General features: G+C 35.7%; 1 protein-coding gene across 1 annotated transcript in view; it reads left to right on the top strand.

Moving 5' to 3' along the window:
• The window catches only part of Diaph2 (diaphanous-related formin 2), an 805,268-nt gene that overhangs the window by 607,565 nt on the left and 175,238 nt on the right, over positions 1-22,465 (top strand). Inside the window, exon 25 of the mRNA XM_013033825.1 lies at positions 10,978-11,113. Coding sequence (XP_012889279.1) covers positions 10,978-11,113 — 136 coding nt within the window. The remainder of the gene's footprint in view (positions 1-10,977; positions 11,114-22,465) is intronic.

The following is a 22,465-nucleotide window of genomic DNA, read 5'->3' as shown; positions in this document are numbered from 1 at the left end:
AGCATTCTAATGGACTGTGACAGGAGAGACAATTTTCCCTCTAACTTCAGATCACATGTTTTTGCAATTGCAAGGCAAATTTTAAAAGAAGGCCTTGGGGATCACAGCCAGCCATCACTATTGGCGCATGACCGCTTTGTAACCAACTGCAAGTTTAATATCCAAGGAGATTTGAACATAACAACCTTTTTTTTCTTTCTTCTTGTTTTTAATAATTTACCTTTAAGATTCTCTTCACAACCATGCTGGTGTGCAAAGATCTGTATGTCTGTCATTCCTCCCAATATGTACTGCAAGTGAAAGACACATTAATTTTTTATTTGTTTCTTAAGGAGGCTGAGCTGAAGCTGTTTGGGTTGAATAAAAGAGGACTACTTCAGTGAACACTTGAATTTACTTCAACTGCCTTCCTCACCTGCAGAATATCAGTTTCTTCTAGGTGTCTCTATTCTGCTCAAAACAGAGTCATTCATAGGAATCTATTCAAGGGACTTTGTGTATAAACCAAAAGTTTATTGGAAACACAGGACAGTACTGTTTGTGAGTCCTGCAAATATTCCCTTCAAAAGAAAGACCTCATTTTCACAATTAGAATGTATCTCTTTTTGTTAACCTTTGAGGCTGTATGCAAATGTTAATCTCTATTGAAGTTAATTTTCTTAGCCAAAAATTGAGCTACATTGCTGTGACAGATGTTAGATATCAGGCCTCAGAAACACTAGGCATTGCCGGGCGCTGGTGGCTCACGCCTGTAATCCTAGCTACTCAGGAGGCTGAGATCTGAGGATCGTGGTTCAAAGCCAGCCCGGGCAGACCGTGAGACTCCTATCTCCAATAAACCACCAGAAAACCGGAAGTGGCGCTGTAGCTCAAGTGGTAGAGCGCTTGCCTTGAGCTGAAGAGCTGAGGGACAGCGCCCAGGCTCAGAGTTCAAGCCCCACGACCAACCAAAGAAAAAAAAGAAACACTAGGCATTGGGGTTTAAAAAAATAATCATAGATGCCAGTGAACCATAACCTGTAGATGATTAGAAACAAACCTACCTTTCATGGTGGATAATGTTTTCTTTTTCGAGGCTGATAAGGTTTTTCACAATAAAGTAATAGTAGTTATATAGGGAACTGTGTGAAGAGATGTTCTTGGTAATTTAATGGTTTGAGAAGTCTTAGACTGAAAAATGTTTTTATGTAAATCAAGTATCACCAGCTGCTAATTCTTAGAAAATGTGAAGAATATTCAAAGTTTCACTGGTTTTGGACCTTTTATATTTATTTATTTTATTGTGAAAATACTGTACTGAAAGGTTACAATTACATGGGCAAGATAACAAGTACATGTGTTGAAGACAACAGTAGGGAAGAAGGAACCAGGAAGGATTTAGTAGGTTATTGTGTAAAAGGTGATCAGGGAGGGTTTCATGGATGAAGGAGGAAACTGAGATCCTCTAGGAAACACCAGTGAGGGGCCCCAATGGGTCATGATCACAGTTGCTGTGAATATGATTATGCCAGAGAGGTAGTAGGGTCAAATGGATTATTAAAAGTCTCATTTTTTACCTATGAATATGAATAGATGGATTCTTTGACAAAGAAGTGAGACAGAGATGAGGACAGAGCTTTAGGGGAAAGAAAGGAAAGTACAGTCTAGAAAGGTGATCCAACTAAACAACATAGTCTATTGGAAGAAAGAAATACAGGATGCTAGAAATCAGAAAGAAAAAATTTTCTAGTTTGTTTGATGCAGTTTAGTATCTATGGCCCATCATCCATCTATGATTCATACAATATGATAGGTTAAACAAGCATGACTTTAATACTTATCTACCTACTATATCAAGGTATTTGTTTGCTATGACTGAGACACCTAACTATTTGAGCAAGCTAATCAAGGCTTTAATTACTCTAGTGAGGAAGAAAGTTATATCTCCATGTAGCAATCGTAGTTGATTGGTTGATGAAGTATTCATGAGATCTTTCATAAGAGGAATTTTAAAGGTCACTTGTATAATAAGGGGAAATCTCTGGGAAAGAAAATGTTTAGTGGTGTTACAGTGCTGATAATGTCCTCGGAGTTTCTGATTCTCAGAGTATGATTGATTCTGTTGAAAACTCAGCTGAAATCCTTAGCATTTGTTATGACTTCTTCAATACAGTATGCCCTTTAAGCATAGTGAAACTATAAAAGGAAATATCTAATGATTGTTGTTAATTATAGACATGGTTTCCTTCCTTTCTTAAATGGAAAGGCTTAATTCATCACCAATTGCAGTTGGAAATTCTAATGAATCATTGCCATCATTTTATGTAGTTTTTAAAAATCATCTAGATATTTGATTCCTGAGTTAAATGTTGAAAATCGCATAGCTTTCTATTTGTAATTTGCTGTGATCATTTTACAATAGAAGAATTCACCCCAGCGCTGGTGGCTTATCCCTATAATCCTAGTAACTCAAGAGACTGAGATTTGAAGATCAAGGTTCTAAACCACGTGGGGCTGGGAAGACTGTGAGAATCAACTCCAATTAATCACAGAAAAAGCTGGAAATGACACTTTGGCTCAAGTGGTAGAGTGGTAACCTTGAGCAAAAGGAGCCCAGAGATGGCGCCCAGGCCCAGAGTTCAAGCCCTAGGCTTGGCAAAAAATTAAAATAAAATATAAATAAAATAAAATAGTTGAGTAAAACATCTGGACAAGTATGGGTATTAGTTTGCTAATGCTATTGATATTGTGTAAGATTTTCAACTATTTCTACAAATAAATAAAAACTTCAGCCCAACTAACATATCAGTTAGCAGTTATTATACATTAGGATCTGTGTTTCTTATCAACATTTTCATCTTTGTTTCTGGGCAAATATAGAAAACACTAGCAGCCAGACCAATTAAAGCAAAGATAGTGTTAGGTAACTATATGAAACAGTAAAAAGGAAATATGGAACATTTAAAAACCAACACTTTTTTGATTAAAAATGATAGGAATTTGTTGCAATGGTTAATCTCCATTATCAATCTGATTTGATAAAAACGCATCTAAGGAATCAGAAAAACATGGTTATAAGGGTGTTTCCAAAGAGGATTAAGGTGGAAGACCTGCCCTCATTGTCCACTGCACCATCCAAGGGTTGGGGGGTCTGGATAGAATAAATGGTGAATCAAGGAAAGCTCATTAATGCAGCCATTTCTCTCCCTGCCTCCTGGCTGCCATGATGTGAGCTCTTCTGGTCCACCATGATAGACTGAAGACTCTGAAACTGTGAGCCAAAATAACTAATTCCTAGCTACTCAGGAAACTGCTATCTGAGGATTATCCCTGAGACTCTTATCTCCAGTTAATCAGCAAAAAGCTGAAAGTAGACATTTGGCTCAAGAGGTTGAGTGCCAGCCTTGAGCAATAAAGCTCAAAGGACAGCAGCCAGGCCCTGAGTTGAAGCCCCAGTATTCATACACCACCCCCCATACACCACACACACACACACACACACAATAGTCAATTGTCTGTCAGTGAGCAAATTCTTATGGTTCAAAATTTCATATGTTCCTATGATAATCACAGCTACAAGGTTAGAAGCATAATTTTAGTTTTACGTAGTTTACAATTTTGTGATGTAAGTTATGGTATCTCCATTCTGCAGATGTGACAACTAAAGCTCTGAAAGTTGAGATAACTATCTTGTCCAAGGTCACACGATTTCTAGAGTAAGTGATGGAGCTTAGGTTTGAAAACAGATTTCTCTGCCTTTAAGAACCCTGTTCCTAATTAATCTTTTCTGTCTCTAAAATATGCCTTGTGCCTTCAGTGAGATTACAGTATTTGCCAAGAGTTTGTGCAATCTGATTAGCACTGAACTGAAGCAGTAAATAAGCCACTGGAGATGGTTGAAATAAGGAATGTTTATTGTGATGATGGTGGCAACAGTGATCATTTCGGATAACAAACTAAATGCCCTGAGTCTTGTCTGTAATCCTAGCTACTCAAGAGGCTGAGATCTGAGTATCAAGGTTTGAAGTCAGCCCAAACAGGAAAGTCCAAAATATTCTTCTTTCCAATTCAACAGTAAAAAGCCAGATGTGGAGTTGTAGCTCAAGTAGTAAAATTCCAGCCTTGAGAGAAAAAGCTAAAGAATAATCTCCAGGCTCTGAGTTAAGGCCCAGTACAAACACAAAAACAAGAAAAATAGCACAAAGTTGAAAGATGCTCATATCCTATAAGCTAGACCACACCAAGACTAGCATCAGAAATGCCTGAAAATTTTTGAATTAGTTTTATCTGTTTCTTAAAGCTTTATCGGGATAATGAGAGGTCTTATCATTGATATGATTTTTTTGCATTTGACATTTTTAGTCCATAGATCTAATTTGTTAATTATGCACAGTAAGGGAAATATGTTTTTTTTAATTTATTCATAGTTATCAACTAGGCAATAGAAATTTCAGTGTGAGTTTTAAAATTAGGTTGATGAATGTTTCATAGTAAATCTTAGACACATTTTCTGTTATATTTTGTTCTTTTTGTACATTTTTCTGACTCTTGAAAAACAGATATGTCAGTGAAACTGAAATTTTTTTCTGTAAACAGATTCTTACCTTATATGAGGTTTGTATCAGAACACTTTTTCAATTAGCATTCTTTTAGCAGAGTGGGTTCCTGTACAGATGTGTTGGAATTTCCAATCCTAAGAAGTAATGTTTGATACTTGAGTTATAAGTTCTAAATTTACATTGTCTATGAGAGGCATAAATATTATTGGATAAGAAGTAACATATTGCTAATCATTATCAATTATTTAAAAGCTGTAACTTGACATTAAATTTATTCCTATTGTTTTGGTCTTTTATTTCTTGGGTTTCTGTTTTGTGAAAATTTATGAAGGTAAGAATACATCCCAGGGCTGGGAAGATGGCTCAGTGGTAGAGCGCTTGCCTTGCATGCCTGAGGCCCTGGGTTCGATTCCTTAGCACCACATAAGCAAAATGAAAAAAGCCAGAAGTGGCAGTATGGCTCAATGGTAGAGTGCTAGCCTTGAGCTGAAGAGCTGAGGGACAGTGCCCAGGCCCAGAGTTCAGGTCCCACGACCGGACCCAAAAAAAAAAAAATAAGAATACATCCCATCCGTTCAAAGAGCTCTCTCCCGATAAGCTTTTGTACTTTTATTATTATTTTTAATGTCTTCAAATTTCTTTTCTTTCATTGTAGTAAAACTAAAGATTGTTGATATAAAACCATGGTTAAGATTTCTATTTCCTCTTATTTGACAGGTGGAGATAGGAGGATCAAGGCTAAAGGACAGCCCTAAGAGAAGATGGGTAGATAATCTCTCATAATTGATATAGTGGTTCATGCATGCAATCTCAGCTACTTGGGAGAGGCAGGGATTGCAGGATCTCTGTGTGATATGGGTTTAGGAAAAAAAAAACTCAAAAAACAGGAAACCCTATATGAAAAGCAGACCATAAGCAAAAGGCTTGGGTGGTAGCTTTACTAGCTTTACTAGCTTGCCTAGTTACCATGATGCCTTGAACTCTATTCTTGGTACTGAAAAAAAAAGTCCTACCTTTCTCTTCCTTATTTGTGTGCAGCGGATGGGGGCAGGGGAGCTGTGCTGGAAATTGATCCTAGGGCTTTGCACATGTGTGGAAGGCACTATACCATTGATCTACATCCCTAGCCCTCGTCTGTATTTATCAATCTTTTTGTAAGGAAAGAGTATTATACAAACATATGTCTCTTATCCTTAAAGTCAAACCAGAGAGTAGAAAGGGAATCTTTTCAGATCAGTTCTTTTTTATTTTATTTCATAAAAACACGACAAGTAACATCAGGATCAGCTTCTTACTCCGCAGCCTGTGTTATTTGTAAACGATAAGTCTTTGTAGATATTTTCATTTACTTTTATTAATGTCAAACCACAGAAATTATTTTCCTCTTGTGTTTTGTCCTCTTGAGGCTTATGAATGCTGTTACAAATTATGTGATTATTTGCAGTTAATTCTATTCCTGATCACTGAAGGTAGAAACTGTTGAACCTATTATTTGGACTCTTTCATTCTGTGTTAGGTCCTCATTTATGTTGTTTCAGCAGTGCTCCATGGAAGCTTCCTTTTCAAGCAGAAATTTATTCTATTTATACTTGCCAAATTTCTCCATTAGAGATCCTTTCATGTTAGCTGTTGCCTTATTTTCTTCTAGCTCCAATGGTATCAGTTTTGATTTTACATAAATTTGATTTTAAAAATTTTATTAAAAATATTATGGTTCAAGTCCATAGACAGCATAATATCTACCAATAACTGATATCAACAATTCCATTCTTAAAACATGAATTAGAGGGGCTGGGAAGTTGGCTCAGTGGTAGAGGGCTTGCCTTGCATGCATGAGGCCCTGTGTTCAATTCCTTAGCACCACATAAGCAGAAAACAGCCGGAAGTGGTGCTGTGGCTCAAGTGGTAGGGCACTAGACTTGAGCTGAAGAGCTGAGGGACAGTGATCAAGCCCAGAGTTCACCCCCCACGACCGACAAAAATAAAAAAGGAAAGAGAGAGAAAACATGAATTAGATTGAGACTTGTATTTTTAGATAATCATATGTCTTGTCTTCATTATATGTCTTATTCTATCAAGATACTTAGAGAAGATTAATAATACAATCTTAAAGATTGCCAGATTATTGGAATAGCAATTTGAGATGCCCATTTAATGTTGAATGTTAGATAAATAGTAATATTATTATCATTATATGTAAGTTATATGATTTTTAAAAATATGTATATCCCCAAATATCGTATAGGGCATACTTATACTAATAGAATTATTCACAGTTTATCTGAAATTCAAATTTCATGGATAGGGCCCAGGCTCAGAGTTCAGGCCCCATGACTGACCAAAAAAAAATAAATTAATGGAGCATCACATAGTTTACCTGGTATAATAGAAATGCAAGTGAACATTGATGTGGATGGCAGCAACTCTAGTTTGTTCTAGTACTTAAGGATGTAGGTTTGGGCATATCACATAACCTACATGAACCTGAATTTCATTATCTATAAAATAAAATTAAATATTGTCTACTTGGCAGCTTACTTCTCCCTTTTTCTTTTTTCTTTTATTTCTTATTGTGAACATACTGTACAGAGGGGTTACAATTACATGGGCAAGATAATGAGTACATTTCTTATCAAGCATTGTAGCCTCCTCCTTTGTTTACCCTTCACATCCCTTTCCAGCCTCCACCACTCCCCCCCACCCAATCCCCCCCCAAAGTTGTAAAGTTCGTTTTCGACATGACAACTTGTACTACTCATTGTTGCAACGGGTCTACCTGTATCCTTATTTAAACGACTTGTTTTTCCCCTTCCCCTCCACAAATTATACCGACATCAAATACAGTGAAAGCAGGGGTTATACTGTGGGGGTCTTCTCCCTTTTTCTTAAATAAAGATGAGATAGTATGTATTTAAAATATCATGGAAGAAAAATTGATATCAATACAAGGACATGTGTAGTAAAACTATATGGTTGTTGTTGTTTTTTTCTACTCTCACCCCACAATAATCAAGACTGAAGATTTTTGTGACCTAAAGAGGTATTGTTAGGAAAATGAAGGAGAATGGAAAAGGAATAGACTGGACTCCATCATCAACAAGCTAGGACTCTTTATTGCCAGAGAGGTGCAAGACCTTCCTATGGGAATGAATGTTTTGCCAGGAACTAGATTTGTAACTGGGTTTATATGGAGCTTAACAAGGAAGCAGAACATAAAAATTGGCTATGAGCCCATTTGGGGTCCAAAGGCAATGTTCTTGGCCAGGCCTAGAGTAGAATGTTCTGCCTGGGGGGCTTTCAGTTAAGCCAAGGTCAGAATAACTTGCCTGCAGACAAGCAGGTTAGTGGGAGCCTGGTGTTGTGCTTGAGCTCGGGAAATAAGGCAAGAGTCAATCCTTCACATTCCAACTTTAGATACATAAAAAGATTGGGCTGAGAGGGAGCAACAGGGAGTTATGAGAACAAAGCAGATTCCTATCAGGTATAATGATTTCTTCCTGCTTATAGGGGATTCTAGAGCAGGAGACCCTAGTTGTGTGTCCTGGAAGGATACTATCCACGTGGAATTAGTATCAGATCTGCAAGATTGAGCACTCAGTCCCCAATATGGCCTTGTCCTTGTTCAGATGCTGGACCCAAGTTCTTCGGTTTTTACCTTTGTAGATGGACTGTTCTACTAATTAGGCTTGATTAGTTAGGTTCTGTTATATTAATTAGGTTCTATTATTTTCTAGCTTGGCTAAAATTACTCTGGGAAATATGTTCACCGATTTGCTGTAAATGACACTTTGAAAGACACAAATAAGCAGCTTGATGAAGGATGAGATTTTGAGTGGTTCAAAGGCAGGAGTTTTCGTCCCTAGAGAGTTGGATGATATCTCCCTGCCTGCATAGGATTATGGTCTGCAAGCCCCAACATGTCCAGGAGCTTGCAGCCTGTCCTTTTGGAGTTTTATGAATGCATTTTATGATCGACTCAACCACTGGCCATTGATGATCAATTTATCCTTCAGCTCTTTACCTGTCCCTGGAGATTGAGAGTGGAAATTGAAAGTTCCAACTCTTTAATCCTGTTTTTGTTTGTCTTAAACTGTACATTTAGTGCCTGGCCAGCACTTGACAGCTCATTAGCATACAAAAGGACTATCAGTTTGAATATTCCAAGGATTTAGGAAATTGCATGCCTGGAAACTGAGAAGATCAAATATATGTTAAATTCTGTCACTGGAAGAAAAATAAATACAAGCTACTAAATCTTTTATTTGATAGTAGGAAAATCCACCAAGGTCTTGTTTATTGTTGAGTGCATCAAAAATTCTACCAATGTCATACATAGGCTAAAATCCCCCTTTTTTCTTCCACTCTTCTTTTCCTCTCATCTTAGGCAAAGGGTGACATTGGTCAAGACTCATTATAATTTATGAACTGCTGTTGAATTGAAACCCCTATGTACAATAAATAATCTAAAAACTAATCTAAATAAAATAATCTAATTTTTTTAAAGATATTAGGGGTTCTTAGTATCCCTGAGTTGAAATCTAAGTTTTGAAGGTTTGTTTTTATTGACCTATAATTTATGTATCATAAAATTTACCTTTTTGGTATTGTTGTTTTTAAGATAGAGTTTTCTACATGGCCCAGAAATATCTCTAAAAACTTATGTCAACTCCTCTCTCAGCCTCTTGAGAACAGGAGTTTCAGACATTAGTGCTAATGCCTATGTTTATTAACATTATTCTTTATGCTTCCCCCTTCCACTCACAGCCCCTCACCTACTTTTAGAGATAGATTTATCTAAGCTGGACATTACACATAAATGTTACCATCTTGTATTTAACCATTTCTATATGGCATCTTTCACTTAGTATGTTTTAAGGTTTCATCATGTTTTACTATGTACCAGTGTGTCATTCCTTTTTTTGTTCATTAGACAAATTACTTAAACTCATTTAAAACTCAGTTTTCACTCTGTACAAGGAAACATGATTCGTCAGTGTGGGTACTTTGTAATTTTTGAGTATCATTTATCTCTCTGAAACTGTTAAATTTAGTAGTTCTTAATCTAAAGCAGTTTTGCTCTCCAGGTGACATTTAACAATCTCTAGAATACTTTCTGGTTGTTACACTAGGAGAGATACTACTAGTATCTAATGGGAAGAGGTCAGAGATGCTGCCAAACATCCAATAGTGCATAGGAAAGAACCATAATAAAGAATGATCTGGCCCAGGATGACAATAGTGCTGAGGTTCAGAAACTGCTCCAAAATTATGGCTCTAGTGTTCCACTTAATTTTAAGTGGTGGTCTTTGTGGTGGTCTTTTAAGCTTGTCTACAGTAGTCAGGTAGTTGTGAGTTCTTAGCCTATGGTTGACGTAATAGAAAGAGGAGGTACCAATGAATGAATATAAAAATATTCACAGTTTGCAAGTCAGGAGGTTTTTTTGGCAATGTTTGTAGGGCAATTTTCAAAACTGTGTTTTTTTATATGATGAAAAAAGTATATTCCCTTCAGGCAAAAACTTTTGGGTATATTCTTGTTAATGATTTTATTTTCTTCTACAGTTTCTGGAACAAAGTAGTTTTAGGGAAATAGTTTGTATATTAGGTGAAGACTACATTATTGATAATCATAAAGGAAAAAAAATCCAGAGCAATGTAATGGAAGGAACTTATGTTTGATTGTGTCTATATTAGTGACTTGTCTTAACTGAAGGGAAGCTCATATTATTCCAAAGGATCATTTCAACTTTCTTTTAATACAGTCTACTGAGATTTACTCATTTACTAGAATTCTTCAAATAATTTTACCCAAATAAAACAGACAATAGCTTGAAATCTGCTTTAGCATTTCTGAAAACTTAGGCCCAGAAAAAGTCACAAACTTGCTGCTATTTCTTTTCTGTGATGATACTGTTGATTGTCTCATGTCCTGCATCATTAGATGTAATCATTACCACCAGTACCACAATGCTACAACCATCATCTCAGACTGAAAGTACTTGATTAGAATATATTAGACTCTGTTCTAAGCACTTTAAATATGTAACTCATTTCTCTTCACAAATAGGCTATGAAGTAATGTTTTTTTTTTGTAAATTGCCATTGTGCATATAACAGAAAAAATACTAAGTCGGTCTTAAGTGTTTTCTTACATATGAAAACTTTCAAGATTCAACAATGGAAAAAATAATTTTATTGTTAAATCTGTAACATTATTGTCCCTAATTTTCTGATAGAAGTAACGATAGTTGCAGACAGTCTGTCTTTTCCTGGAGAGGTTTTAAGATTAATTATCAATCTCTTTACAAAATGTATACATGCACTTTGTGGCCACTTTGATCATTCTCCATGTCTGAATATTTAATTAGTTTTAAAACAGAACAACTTCTCCATTCTATAAGTAATGAGCTTGCTTTTGTTTAATTTTAATTACCTGCAGGAAGCCATGAAAGAAAACAATAAGAGAAAAGAAATGGAGGAGAAGAGTAGGAGAGCCAAGCTTGCAAAAGAGAAAGCAGAACAAGAAAAGGTAGAGCGCCAGAAGAAAAAGAAACAGCTCATCGATATGAACAAAGGTATGAAAGTATTTATGATTTTTTAAGGAACAGAAAAGGCAAAATAATCTCATTTATTTGGGATCATATACTACTTGTGTTATTGATAGACAATTCATAATTATCTTTAAATTTCTCTCATAATTCTTTTTATATTTTTATCACTGTATACAAAGGGTTTTTGATGGTCCAGTCAAATTGTTACATCATTAAAATAATCCTTTTATATATTTTACTGTCACATTTCGCTCTCCACGAAACACTGGTGAGATTGAAGAGAAATAGATGCAGTGTAAAACCACTATGGGAGACAAGGCACAAACCCTACTTTCACTTTGTCGGCACATATCTCTTGACAGTGCAGTACAGTCTTCCTTGGGGGACTGAGCACTGGAAGTCATTATAGGCACTGACAGATGTATTACAAGGTGATCAAAACAGCAGCACATCTTGTTCAGTTGTGAGCCTAAGTACAAAGTGTTGCTACAGCCACATTAGTACAGAGTAAGTTGTTTTCTTAATTAGCAGGAATGACTGTATATTATAGGTAGGTTTTTTGTTTGGTTTGGTGTCAAAATGAGAAAGGAAGAGTTAGGCAATATGTCACATTCCTCTTATCTCAGTATTTAGCAGAGATAGGCAGGAGGATGATGAGTTCTAGGCCAGCTTGGGCGCTGAGGCTGAGTCTCAAAATCTGAACAACAGCAACAACTGTGAACATCAGTATTAACTATTCCATTTAGTTTGGACCTTCTTCTCCTCTTTTATCTCCTCATGTATAAATTACCTTAGCTATACTATAGGACAATGCCATTTACCTACTATACTACAGTTTCAGTGACGATTAAGTGGAATGGATAAATACAGTGCATATCTCAGGGCCTAGAATATACTTGTTGGTGGTGGTTATGAAAGAAAGCCATTTAGTCTCATGGAAGAATCTGGAAGAAGCTCAAGAAATAATCCCTACCTTTGAGAAGTTTTCAGTTTTGTTGGAGAGACTAAATCTGATCCAGCAAAGAGTAAATTGTTTAATAGATATGATACAGATGATCTGCTATGTAGAACTATGAAAGAGGAAGCCAATAAAATGTATGAAACAAGCCTAAGGTTTCATGAAGAAAGTGAAGTAGTCCCTGGACATAATGGTCAAGGTAGACTTTGAATGATGGATGCTATTTTACTGAAAACATACAAGTACAAGGGAACAATTTCAGCAGTATATATGTCAGCAGGAAAGGCAATAGGCTTTGTGTAGATTGTTAATAGCCCATTGGGAAATACATTGAAACTACTAAAAGGATAGGCCTAAACTTCAAGTCCTGGTTACACAGGATGTCTGATAGGTATTTTATTTTTTCTTACCTGGATTTCTTCATATATAAACTGGAATTATATCAATACATGCTTTGTTATTTGCGAGGGCTAACAGGTAATTGATGAAAATACCGACTGTTATTATTTATACCCTAGTGTATTTAGCAACTATATAATGATGTCTTTTGGCAAACTGCCAGTGTCTTAAGGATAAATGTTCAGGGAAAAATTTCTGTTGTTGTCACTGTTAGAGGACAGTTTTATTTGGAAAGTCCTGGGAAAGGTTGAATGGAGACAGACTGAGAAATGCCCTGGAAATGAGAGTGGGGAGTTTCTGGCATGATGAGGAAGGAGATCTCAACTGATTGTCAGAATCCTGTTCTGGAGTAAAGAGGTAGCAAGCCAGAAGCACAAGAAAGGAGAGATGATGACAAGGAAGATGTAGCTGAAAAAGAATAAAAAGTAAAGGAAAAGGAAGTTACTCATACCTGATTCTCTTGAAAGGACTTTAAACCAGTGGCAGTTTAAAAAGGTGGTAATAGGAAGGAAAAATTGTATGAAAGGATGAAAAGAGACAGTGGAAGTTACAAGTAACAGATTTACTGAGGGGCAAGGATTTTTTTTTCAGGAACAGCAGTTTTATCTACAGATAGGTATGTATTGATGTCTTTTGGCATATTAGGTATTTAATTCATTTACCTAACATTTATTGCACCATTTCACAAATAATTATAATTAGAGCATGCATAGTAATATACCATGCATTTGAATGTAAAATGGAGGAATCTAATTTAAATGCAGCAAAATTATGCTAAATTAAGAAATGTACTCTAAAATGTATGCACACAGTATGCAAACTATGAAAATATGACCTATGTTCTCCAATCTTTATGTATGTTGATATAATGAAAATTAACATAGGAATCACTAGGAAAGATTAATTGATTCTATATGTAGAGAAAGCTTATCAAATATTTGTAAATAAATATTTCATAGTTATAGAAGTCATCAAAATAATTGCATGGACTAGGAGGATGCAACAGAAAAGATTACATAAAATGGATGTTTTAGAATTACCAACTACAAATGTGGTTCTTATGTAGATATCATTTAATGAGGAGTACTTTTGCTCCTCATTACAAAGATTGGATGGAAATTAGTATTGCCTATTTGCTTCTAGGATGATGACAAAGAATGTGCCACCTTAGTCAGACTTGTCAATAAATTAGTCTGCACAGAAGAGATTAGCACATTTTTGATAAATGATACCTAAGTATTTACATTCACTCAGTAGTTACTGACAGCAATTTTGGTTTTTGCTGTCTACCAAGATTTAAAGCCATTACATCTTATAAGTAATTAAACTTATCTGAATTCCATCATTTTTATTTGAGCAGTCCCAAGGAATGTTTCCTAAAGTCATACCCAGGCATTAAATTATAATAACCAAAATTATAGGATCAAAGCCCATCAATAATGAAATTGATCAAAGTAGTAGTATTAAGCACGTCTGATAATATAAATTACTAAGACCATATATCCAGCATTCCAGCTCCTTTTTTTTTATGCCAGTTGTGGAGCTTGAACTAGAGCCTGTTTGCTATCCCTGAACTCTTTTCCCTCAAGGCTAGTTGTTTTCTACTCTGAGCCACAGCTTCACTTCTGGTTTTCTGGTGATTAATTGGAGATAAGAGTCTCATGGATTTTCCCACACAGGCTAGCTTTCAGCTGTCATGATCATCAGAACTCAACCTCCTGATTAGCTAGGATTACAGGCTTGTGCCACCAGCACCCAGAAATTCAAGTATATTTTATGAATACTAATGAACAGCTTGTTGATAATAATGCAAAGTTAAATGAGTTTGTATACTTGGAGGCCCTAAGAGAAAAATCATTGACTTAATAAAGCCTAGTCTATGAAATGAAAAACAACAACAATAACAAAAAATTTGGCTGGTACTGTGTTCATTTAAATCACCTTGATTGTTATATTAGCCAATGTTTCAAAAAAAATATGTTTGTTCAAAATCAGTGCTTTCTTCCTTGTTCTACAGGTATTTATTTGAGAGGTATTTAACGTTTTTCTCAAATGACATTGTTTGGTACAATGAAGATTTGTTGCTCATTTGTTTGAAGCTTGTAACAAACTTACATGTTAAGTATACATGTGTGTCTATTATTATAATTTTAATATGAAATCAATAATAATCTATTTTTGCTGTACAGCAGTATGCTTTCTTTTTAAAATTTTATTTTATTGTAAAGATGCTGTACAGAGGGGTTACAGTTACATGAGTAAGGTAATGAGTATATTTCTTCTCCAGCATATTACCTCCTCCTCTTGCAGTATGCTTTCTAGGGAGGCCTTCTACCATTTGAGTCATACCAGAAGCCCTTTATGTTATAGTTATTTTTCAGTTAGGGCCTTACATTTCGGCCTGGGTTGGCCTTGAACTGCAGTTCTCCTGACTTCCATCTTCTGAGTAGCTGAGATCATAGGTATTAGCCTCTTCTCCCCTCCCTGCTACTGTGTTAATGTAATGAAACATCATTCGGCCTACTTTAAGGTACTGATCATGCCATACTCTCATTCATTCCACAAATAGTTCTGGAATTTCTAATTTCAAGCTATGGTTTAATGGATTGAGGTACAAACATGAGCTCCCATTGTAGCAAACATGAAATAGTAAGTCATAACCTAACAGGCATTACTTTCATTGGTATAGCATGCAACTGAAATGGATTCTATCCTTTTTCCATTGGAACCAGACAAAATTGATTTCAAATTCTGATTCTACCCTGTTGCGGAATCTCCTTGAATAATTCAACCAACTTCTCTGATCCTCAGCCTACAAGACAGGGAAGGGAATTGTATCTAGCTCATATACATACACACACATAACTTTACACAAGTGACAATGTGAACCATATTGGTGTTGACATAAGTTTTTATATACATGGCCAACACTCAATATGTGTTCACTGGTAGATCATTAGGGTCTGCCAGTCTGTGGGCTATTATTTAGTTTATCTGTGGTCAGTGTTCACTGATTAGAAGAGTTCACCTAATCTGTATTATTTCCAGACTATACTCTAGATGAGTTGAAGTTTTTAGTTATTTTTATAGTATGTTTGAGTCCCTTATCACTAGTAATATTTTTCCTGACCTCACATTTTTGGCATCAGTTTTCTGGAAGCAACTGCTAAACTCTCATTCTATCTGCCTTTGCATTAAAACAACTTTCTACATCTACTAAAAATATTCTTTTTAATGGAAAGACAAAAATAAATATGAGACACAAGATAGGTAATTTGCTAAGGTCTCATTAAGAGTTCTTAGATTCTAATGTAGAATCTCAGCTTTGCAGATCTCTATGAGCTCTCTTCAATGTGCTAAACATTTAGATAGATTTTATCAAGCCTATGTAGAAGATAAGTTATGCTGGCAATTACTAATTTGGCTTTTCTCTATAGTATCTGATTTTTGCTATGTATGCCTATTCAACTTTACTGGGCAGAAATCCATGAAAATATTGGAGCAGATGGGTGAAAACAATGAAATTGAATTTATAAGAAAAGACAAAACACATTGTAGGTGGCCTAATAATCATTTATTAAAATATGCTTGGGGTCCACATTCCAATTCTTACTACCAAAAGAAAGCAGCAAATGAATAACAGCTGTTATATACCATCGTTGCAATTAACTTGACTCTGTTCTCTGTCAAATGCATTTGGATTCATGGCAGTTAATTACACCCACCAGATTCATAGAACCAACACACTGCACTCAAACCCTGAGGCTCTAATAACATTTTTTTGAAAATTATATTAGTTCCACCCACATCAAATCTTTGAGTCCCTGGACTGCTTCAGAATCAGGACAAAATCTATTGTTACATTAAATGTGCAAAAGGATTATTATGGATGTAAACCTCTCAGTGATTTTTTAATTTAATTCTACAAGTATTTATTGAGTGTCTACAGTGTACTGAGCAAGGGTGATATGCCCTAATCATAGTATTGTTATCTTGTAGCTCAGGACTATTAACCTACTTAAGGGGTTATTAACCATACAACTTTCTGCCTCTCTGTGTGTGACTCTTCTGTACAAAATAATGGCTCTTAAAATATTTGAGCCCATATGGGAATACATGCAAAGGACTGTGTACAGAATTTAATACATAAAAGATATACTTCATCACATATTTTATATACATTTGACTTTAAAACTTTTATGTTTCACTGGGCACCAGTGGCTCACATCTGTGATCCTAGCTACTGTGAAAACTGAGGTCTGAGTATTACAGTTCAAAGTCAGCTAAGGCAAGAAAGTCTATGAGAGTCTACCACAAGTGGTAGAGCACCAGCCTTAAGCAAATAAGCTAAGGGACAGTATCAGAGCCCAGAGATCAAGTCCATATCCCCCCGCCACACACACATTTCCTTTTCTATTTTTTGTCTATTGTGGGTCTTAAACTCAGGGCCTAGGCTCTGTAGTTTAGCTTTTTCATCAAGGCTAGGGCTCTACTACTTTGTATCACAGCACTACTTCCACTTTTCTGGTGGTTCATTGGATTTAATAGTCTCACAGACTTTGCTGGCTTCAAACTACAATCCTCAGATCTCAGTCTCCTGGGTAGCTAAGATTACAGGTGTGAGTCACTGGCCCCCAGCTATGTCTTCTTTTTGAATAGTCCCTTCTAAGTAATACCATTCATATAGGGACAGTCTATAAACTATGACCTATCTTTACTCTTGAGGAGAAAAAGAATAAAAAAACATGTCTTTGTTTCAAAAGCAGTTATGCCCTGTTTATAATATTAGATAAATATTAAAACTGAAACTTAGAATATCTGGCTATCATCTAAATTGCAGGCTTTATATGCTATTTCATAACTGAGTACATGATGGCATGATTCAAATAAAAAATAATCATCCTTTTAAATGTGGAATTAACTAAGGATGGCATAATAACAAAACACATTAATCAAACACCTATTTTATTAGCTTGAGCCAGTACAACCTACTTTAAGCATACATTGTTTTTAAAAGCAACTGCTTTTTTGTTGTTATCATAGTAGATATTTCACAGCTCCTAAATTTGATTTGTCTTGTCTCTTTACTGGGCCTTGGACAAGGTTTTCCAGGAATCATTTAAAACATTATAAATAGGGTAGACACTTACAGGTCTAAGAAGATTTCAGCATAGACCTTTTGAGAATGGGACAGAGTTCAGGAGGTCCTTTGTAGACTTATGTGTTTCTGTGAAATAAGGCCGTTGCATTGGAAGAGAATACTGGGCTAAATAAGCTGTGCTGTAATTGGAAAGTTCTCATAAATTTTTATTTGGCCATTTAGCTCCTTAATTTTATAATGTGATCCTTACCTCGAATTTTAAGCCAATAATTTGATGCAGTTGGATCTTTGGAGTTTTCCAAAATGTCCTGTTTCTCTCACTAATATTGTATGCATTCTTGGTTGAATTGCTTGCTACCTTGTCTGATTTTCTACAGTATTTCTGTGAAAGGAAAATATGTTCCTTCTAGTCCTCTTTTGTCAAAAACCCTTTGCACTTGCTTTCTTTTGCCAATTGAACCTTTTTTGAAATGCATCAGCAGGCAGAGATTGCCTAGCCTTTGCTAGACAGGAGTAGCTGTAGGTGCATTTAAACAATCCAACTTGAAAAGGGGATATCTCTTTTTTTTATTTTGAAACAATTGAAAATGAAAGGTGTGTGTCTCAGGACAGTGCTTTACCGACCTCATTCTACTGAACTTCAGTATGGCATATGAAACTGCCTCCCTTGTGTCTTTCCCAGTGTTTTTAAAGATGCCTTTTTGTTTGAGGCAACTGGTTCTGAGTCAGAGCTGTTGTCCGTTGTAACCAGAATCCATTATGTTGTTAGATCTTTTTATAGTATTATTTGCATCTCTTTTTCCTCACTCACAGTCAATACTGCTTTGTTCTAAGGGTTATCTGATCATATATTGAGGGGAAATTGAGACCAAACTTGAGGGACTACAGTTTTATTCAGCTTTAAATGCAAGCAAGCTCTACCTCCACAATACATATAGCCTGTGCTCATTAGTAACCTTCTGAACTCCTGTGACTAAAGCATGTTGAAAATATCCATTTTCACTTGAGCAACCATGACAATAGATAAAACCCCCAAAGGTACCCCTTTTCTAGTTCGTAGAAATGAGCCAGGCGGAGAAAGATTGGCATACAGCTTCCAGCCTATCTTCTGTCAGCCTTTCTCTCCTCTTGATACCTCAGAGGAATAATACAAACATTTTTAGAAAAAAAAATGTGTTTGCTTTTTCTCTTAAAGTCACAGGTATTATGAACTTAAGAAATGATATTGTGTGACCTAGACTTCAATGATTTAACACTTCAACAGAAGGATGTGGTTCTTTAAAGACATCATACATAATTAGTGCTTACATGCTAAATGACACCAAGAAGTACATATTATTGAGGGACAATCTCAAAAATGTATTCCAAAAGTAGTATGTTTTAAAGAGAATGTATCATTTAAATTGGATTATTGGACCATATGCTAGGTTTTGTTTGTTTGTTCATTTGACAGGGAGTATAGGAAGCTGGTTGGTTGCTTCAAATGTGGTAGAGAAAGGAAATGTTTCTGTAGAAGTTGGGTATCCCTATGTTAAACCTATGATATTTAAATATTTACAGACTTAGCCAGGTGCAGGTGGCACATGCCTGTAACCTTATTACTAAGGCTGAGATCTGAAGATTGCAGTTTGAAGCCAGCCTGGATAGAAAGTCTATGAGACTCTTACCTTCAATTAGCCAGTATAAAGCCAGACGTGAAGCTGTGGCTCAAGTGGTAGAGTGCTAATCTTGAAACAAAAAACTCAGAGACAGCTTCCATGTCCTAGGTTCAAGACCAGCACAAAAGTAAATAGATACATAAATACAAAAACAAATATATAAACAAATTAGAACCTTAGTTCACCAAATATAAGTCCTTTGTAATAAACATATTTTTGTTGCTGCTTCCTTTCTTTTTGTCTGTACACTTATTTTTGACACCTCATCCTGACTTCCATGTAATGTTTTTATATGATAGTTATCCATAAAACTGGTTTTACAGCTTGATGATGCCATTTTATCATTCTACTGCACCTCTCCCCACTTTATTCAGAGTTGTTGTACTGTCACATTCATCCTGATGCATTGCTTCCTGGTGGGTGACATCATGATTTGTGAGCCATCTGATACATAAATAAAGTGGTGAGAACTGCCTCAGCGATTCAGTTTCTATTTGAAAGGAATTAAGCAGTCTCTTTGTGTTTCCTTACATTTCCTCTGTTTTGTGTTTTCACAATTATATTAGGCACTATAGGAGGTTTTTTTCTTCTTTCATTCTATTTCTGAAGAACATTTGGGTGATTCAGAATTTTGCAAGAAATGTAATGTCCCATAAGTTATAATATACCTCTCATATTTTGGTTATTTCAGAATGTGGAATTTGGCATGGGGCTACTACCTAACACTTTTCCTGGAAGATCCAAAGAATACAGGTGCTTCAAGCAGTATTTTTTGTAGAGTATTATTTTTGGAAGATGATACAAACAATTCATCAAACTTAGACCTAAATTCTTGACTGTCAGATTCTATATACAAAGGTATTTTTGGTGCTTTTCTAGGACTGAAACTATGGGCAAGATCAATACAATTTTGTCTCTGTATCATCTGATGTGAATGTGCATATGGTTTTACAGGCTGAATTCATTAGCAAAGATGCCTTCTGGTGTAGAAATATATATAATATACATAAAAATAAATATGGTTTATGCATATTATTATGTAGATATCCACATAACTATTTCTGTGTGTTATTCTTGAATGATATAGTTAACTATTATTAGTCATTTTTGAGAATTCTATTGAAGTATAAAACTGCTAGAAAGGCATGCAGTATCTTTACTAGGATCTTACATTACTAATCTTAGGACAAAACAGTTAGGTAACTATTTTCATTCAGTTAGTATTCACTTTACACTTATCATTTATTTCTCTTCATCCCTTTTTGCATTTCAAACCATTCAGCTGGAATTAGACTTTCAGCCTAAGAGGCATCTTTTAGAATTTCCTTCCAATGACTGTGACAAAGTCTCTTTGGAGCTTTTTAGAGCCTAGACAGAATCATTACCCAAAAGGTATGCATTCCTTCCTTCCAATTGTCTCATTACATCAAAATCATTCATCATGCATTCTGGTTGTTTTAGTTTATTCTTTCTCATCTAGTTTATAAGAAACCAAATTGCATCATGTAACGTTGTGTACTCCCTAGTTTAATTCTTTGATTGAAGGCCTTGCATAGACTGATCAGTCTTAGTTTCCGGGTATTACCTCTTGGCTTCCTGGTAGCTCATCCCCAACCCAACCCCACTTAGCTTCTTCATCCCCCACCCATTTTGCTTGCTATCATTACTACTAATTTCCAAACCAACCCACTGCCATTGTTCAGACTTAGATTCTTCATTCCAAAAAATAAAAACTGCTTTTCTTTCTTTCTCTTTTTCTCTTTCTTTTTTCTTTTTCTCTTTCTTTTTTCTCTTTCTCTTTCTTTCTTTCTTTCTTTCTTTCTTTCCTCTCTCTCTCTCTATCTCTCTCTTTCTTGTCAGTTATGGGGCTTGAACACAGTGCTTGGGTGTTGTCCCTGAGCTTTTTCTCTCTACCATTTTGAGCCATAGTTCCACTTTCAGTTTTCTGGTAGTTACTTGAAAATAAGAGTCTCACAGACTTTCCTCTCTGGGATGTCTTTGTATTGCAATCCTCAGATCTCAGCTTCCTGAGTAGCTACAGGAATGAATCACTAGAACCTAGCTTTTTTTCTTTATTGTTAATATACTACATTCATAGGTACCTCAGGAGCCCTACAGCTGTGGGCTGCACTTCACATTCTTGTCTTTTCATTCAGCTAGGGCATTGGTTCTCCAAATTCAGTCCCTGGATTAGCAGTTTCAATATAACCTGAGAATTAGAAAGTTTCTAGTTTAGAAATATAAAGTTTATGGCTTCACCATAGACCTACTAAATGAGAAATTGGGTGGGTATTGTATGTCCTTTCCAATGCAACTAATGTTTACAAATGTACAGTGACATATTTTATAGTCTGTTAACTGAAAAAGTCTTACTTGAAGTCACAAGGCTAATTTAGGACTAGATATTAGAATAAGAGTAGAGCTAATCTCATTGCATTATTCTCCTACACTCTAGGATATTAGTGTTTGCAATTTTTCTCATTTATTATTTGCATTGAATCATGAGATTGCTGTTGATTTGAAAGAGAAAGTCTTATCCTGTGTGTGTGTTTTTGTGCTTGCGCCCATGCTAATGGCCCCGCACTCCTGCTCCAGTTTTTTTTCTGCTCATTGCTACTGCTCTCCCACTTGAGCCACACCTCCACTTCCAGATTTTTACTGATTGATTGAAGACTCATACAAAATTGCCTCCTAGGATGGCTTTATAGCTTGATTCTCAGATTTCAGCCTCCTAAGTAGCTAGGATTTTAATAAGAGCCACCTTCACCCAGTGATTCCTATAAATGTAGAACTTATCAGTGAAAGGTCCAATCAAAACCAAGTGTCTTCCAATGACAAGCTGGGAGGATCCCTTCAGCATTGGACACTTCATTGTGCTTGTTGTTCAATGTGGCTTAGATTGATTACTGACATGTTTTGAAAACTTCAACATGCTGAAATGAACTCAAGTAAATGATTTAATAAGGAATGATCATGTATATTCTATATGCATGTTGTATATGTGTGTATGTGTCTGCTTAGTTTGTAAATTGAATTATCAGAGAATTTCTTTAGGAGCACTGTCCTTGGTGTATTAAAATAGAATTCATTCATAATAGGAAGTAGCTAGATAATGAATTGCCTAACTCCTAATCCATCTATTGAATATTACTAGTTATTAGTATAATATTAGCATACTTATTCTATATTACACTTATGTGTCTTTATATATACTTTGTCTTTTTTTGGAGGGGGTGGTCCGGTCGTGGGGCCTGAACTCT

This window comes from Dipodomys ordii, unplaced genomic scaffold, assembly GCF_000151885.1.
Source record: "Dipodomys ordii isolate 6190 unplaced genomic scaffold, Dord_2.0 Scaffold178, whole genome shotgun sequence".
Classification (NCBI taxonomy): Eukaryota; Metazoa; Chordata; class Mammalia; order Rodentia; family Heteromyidae; genus Dipodomys; species Dipodomys ordii.
The sequence above is the reverse complement of the archived record's forward strand: the minus strand, read 5'-3'. Positions and strand labels throughout refer to the sequence as shown.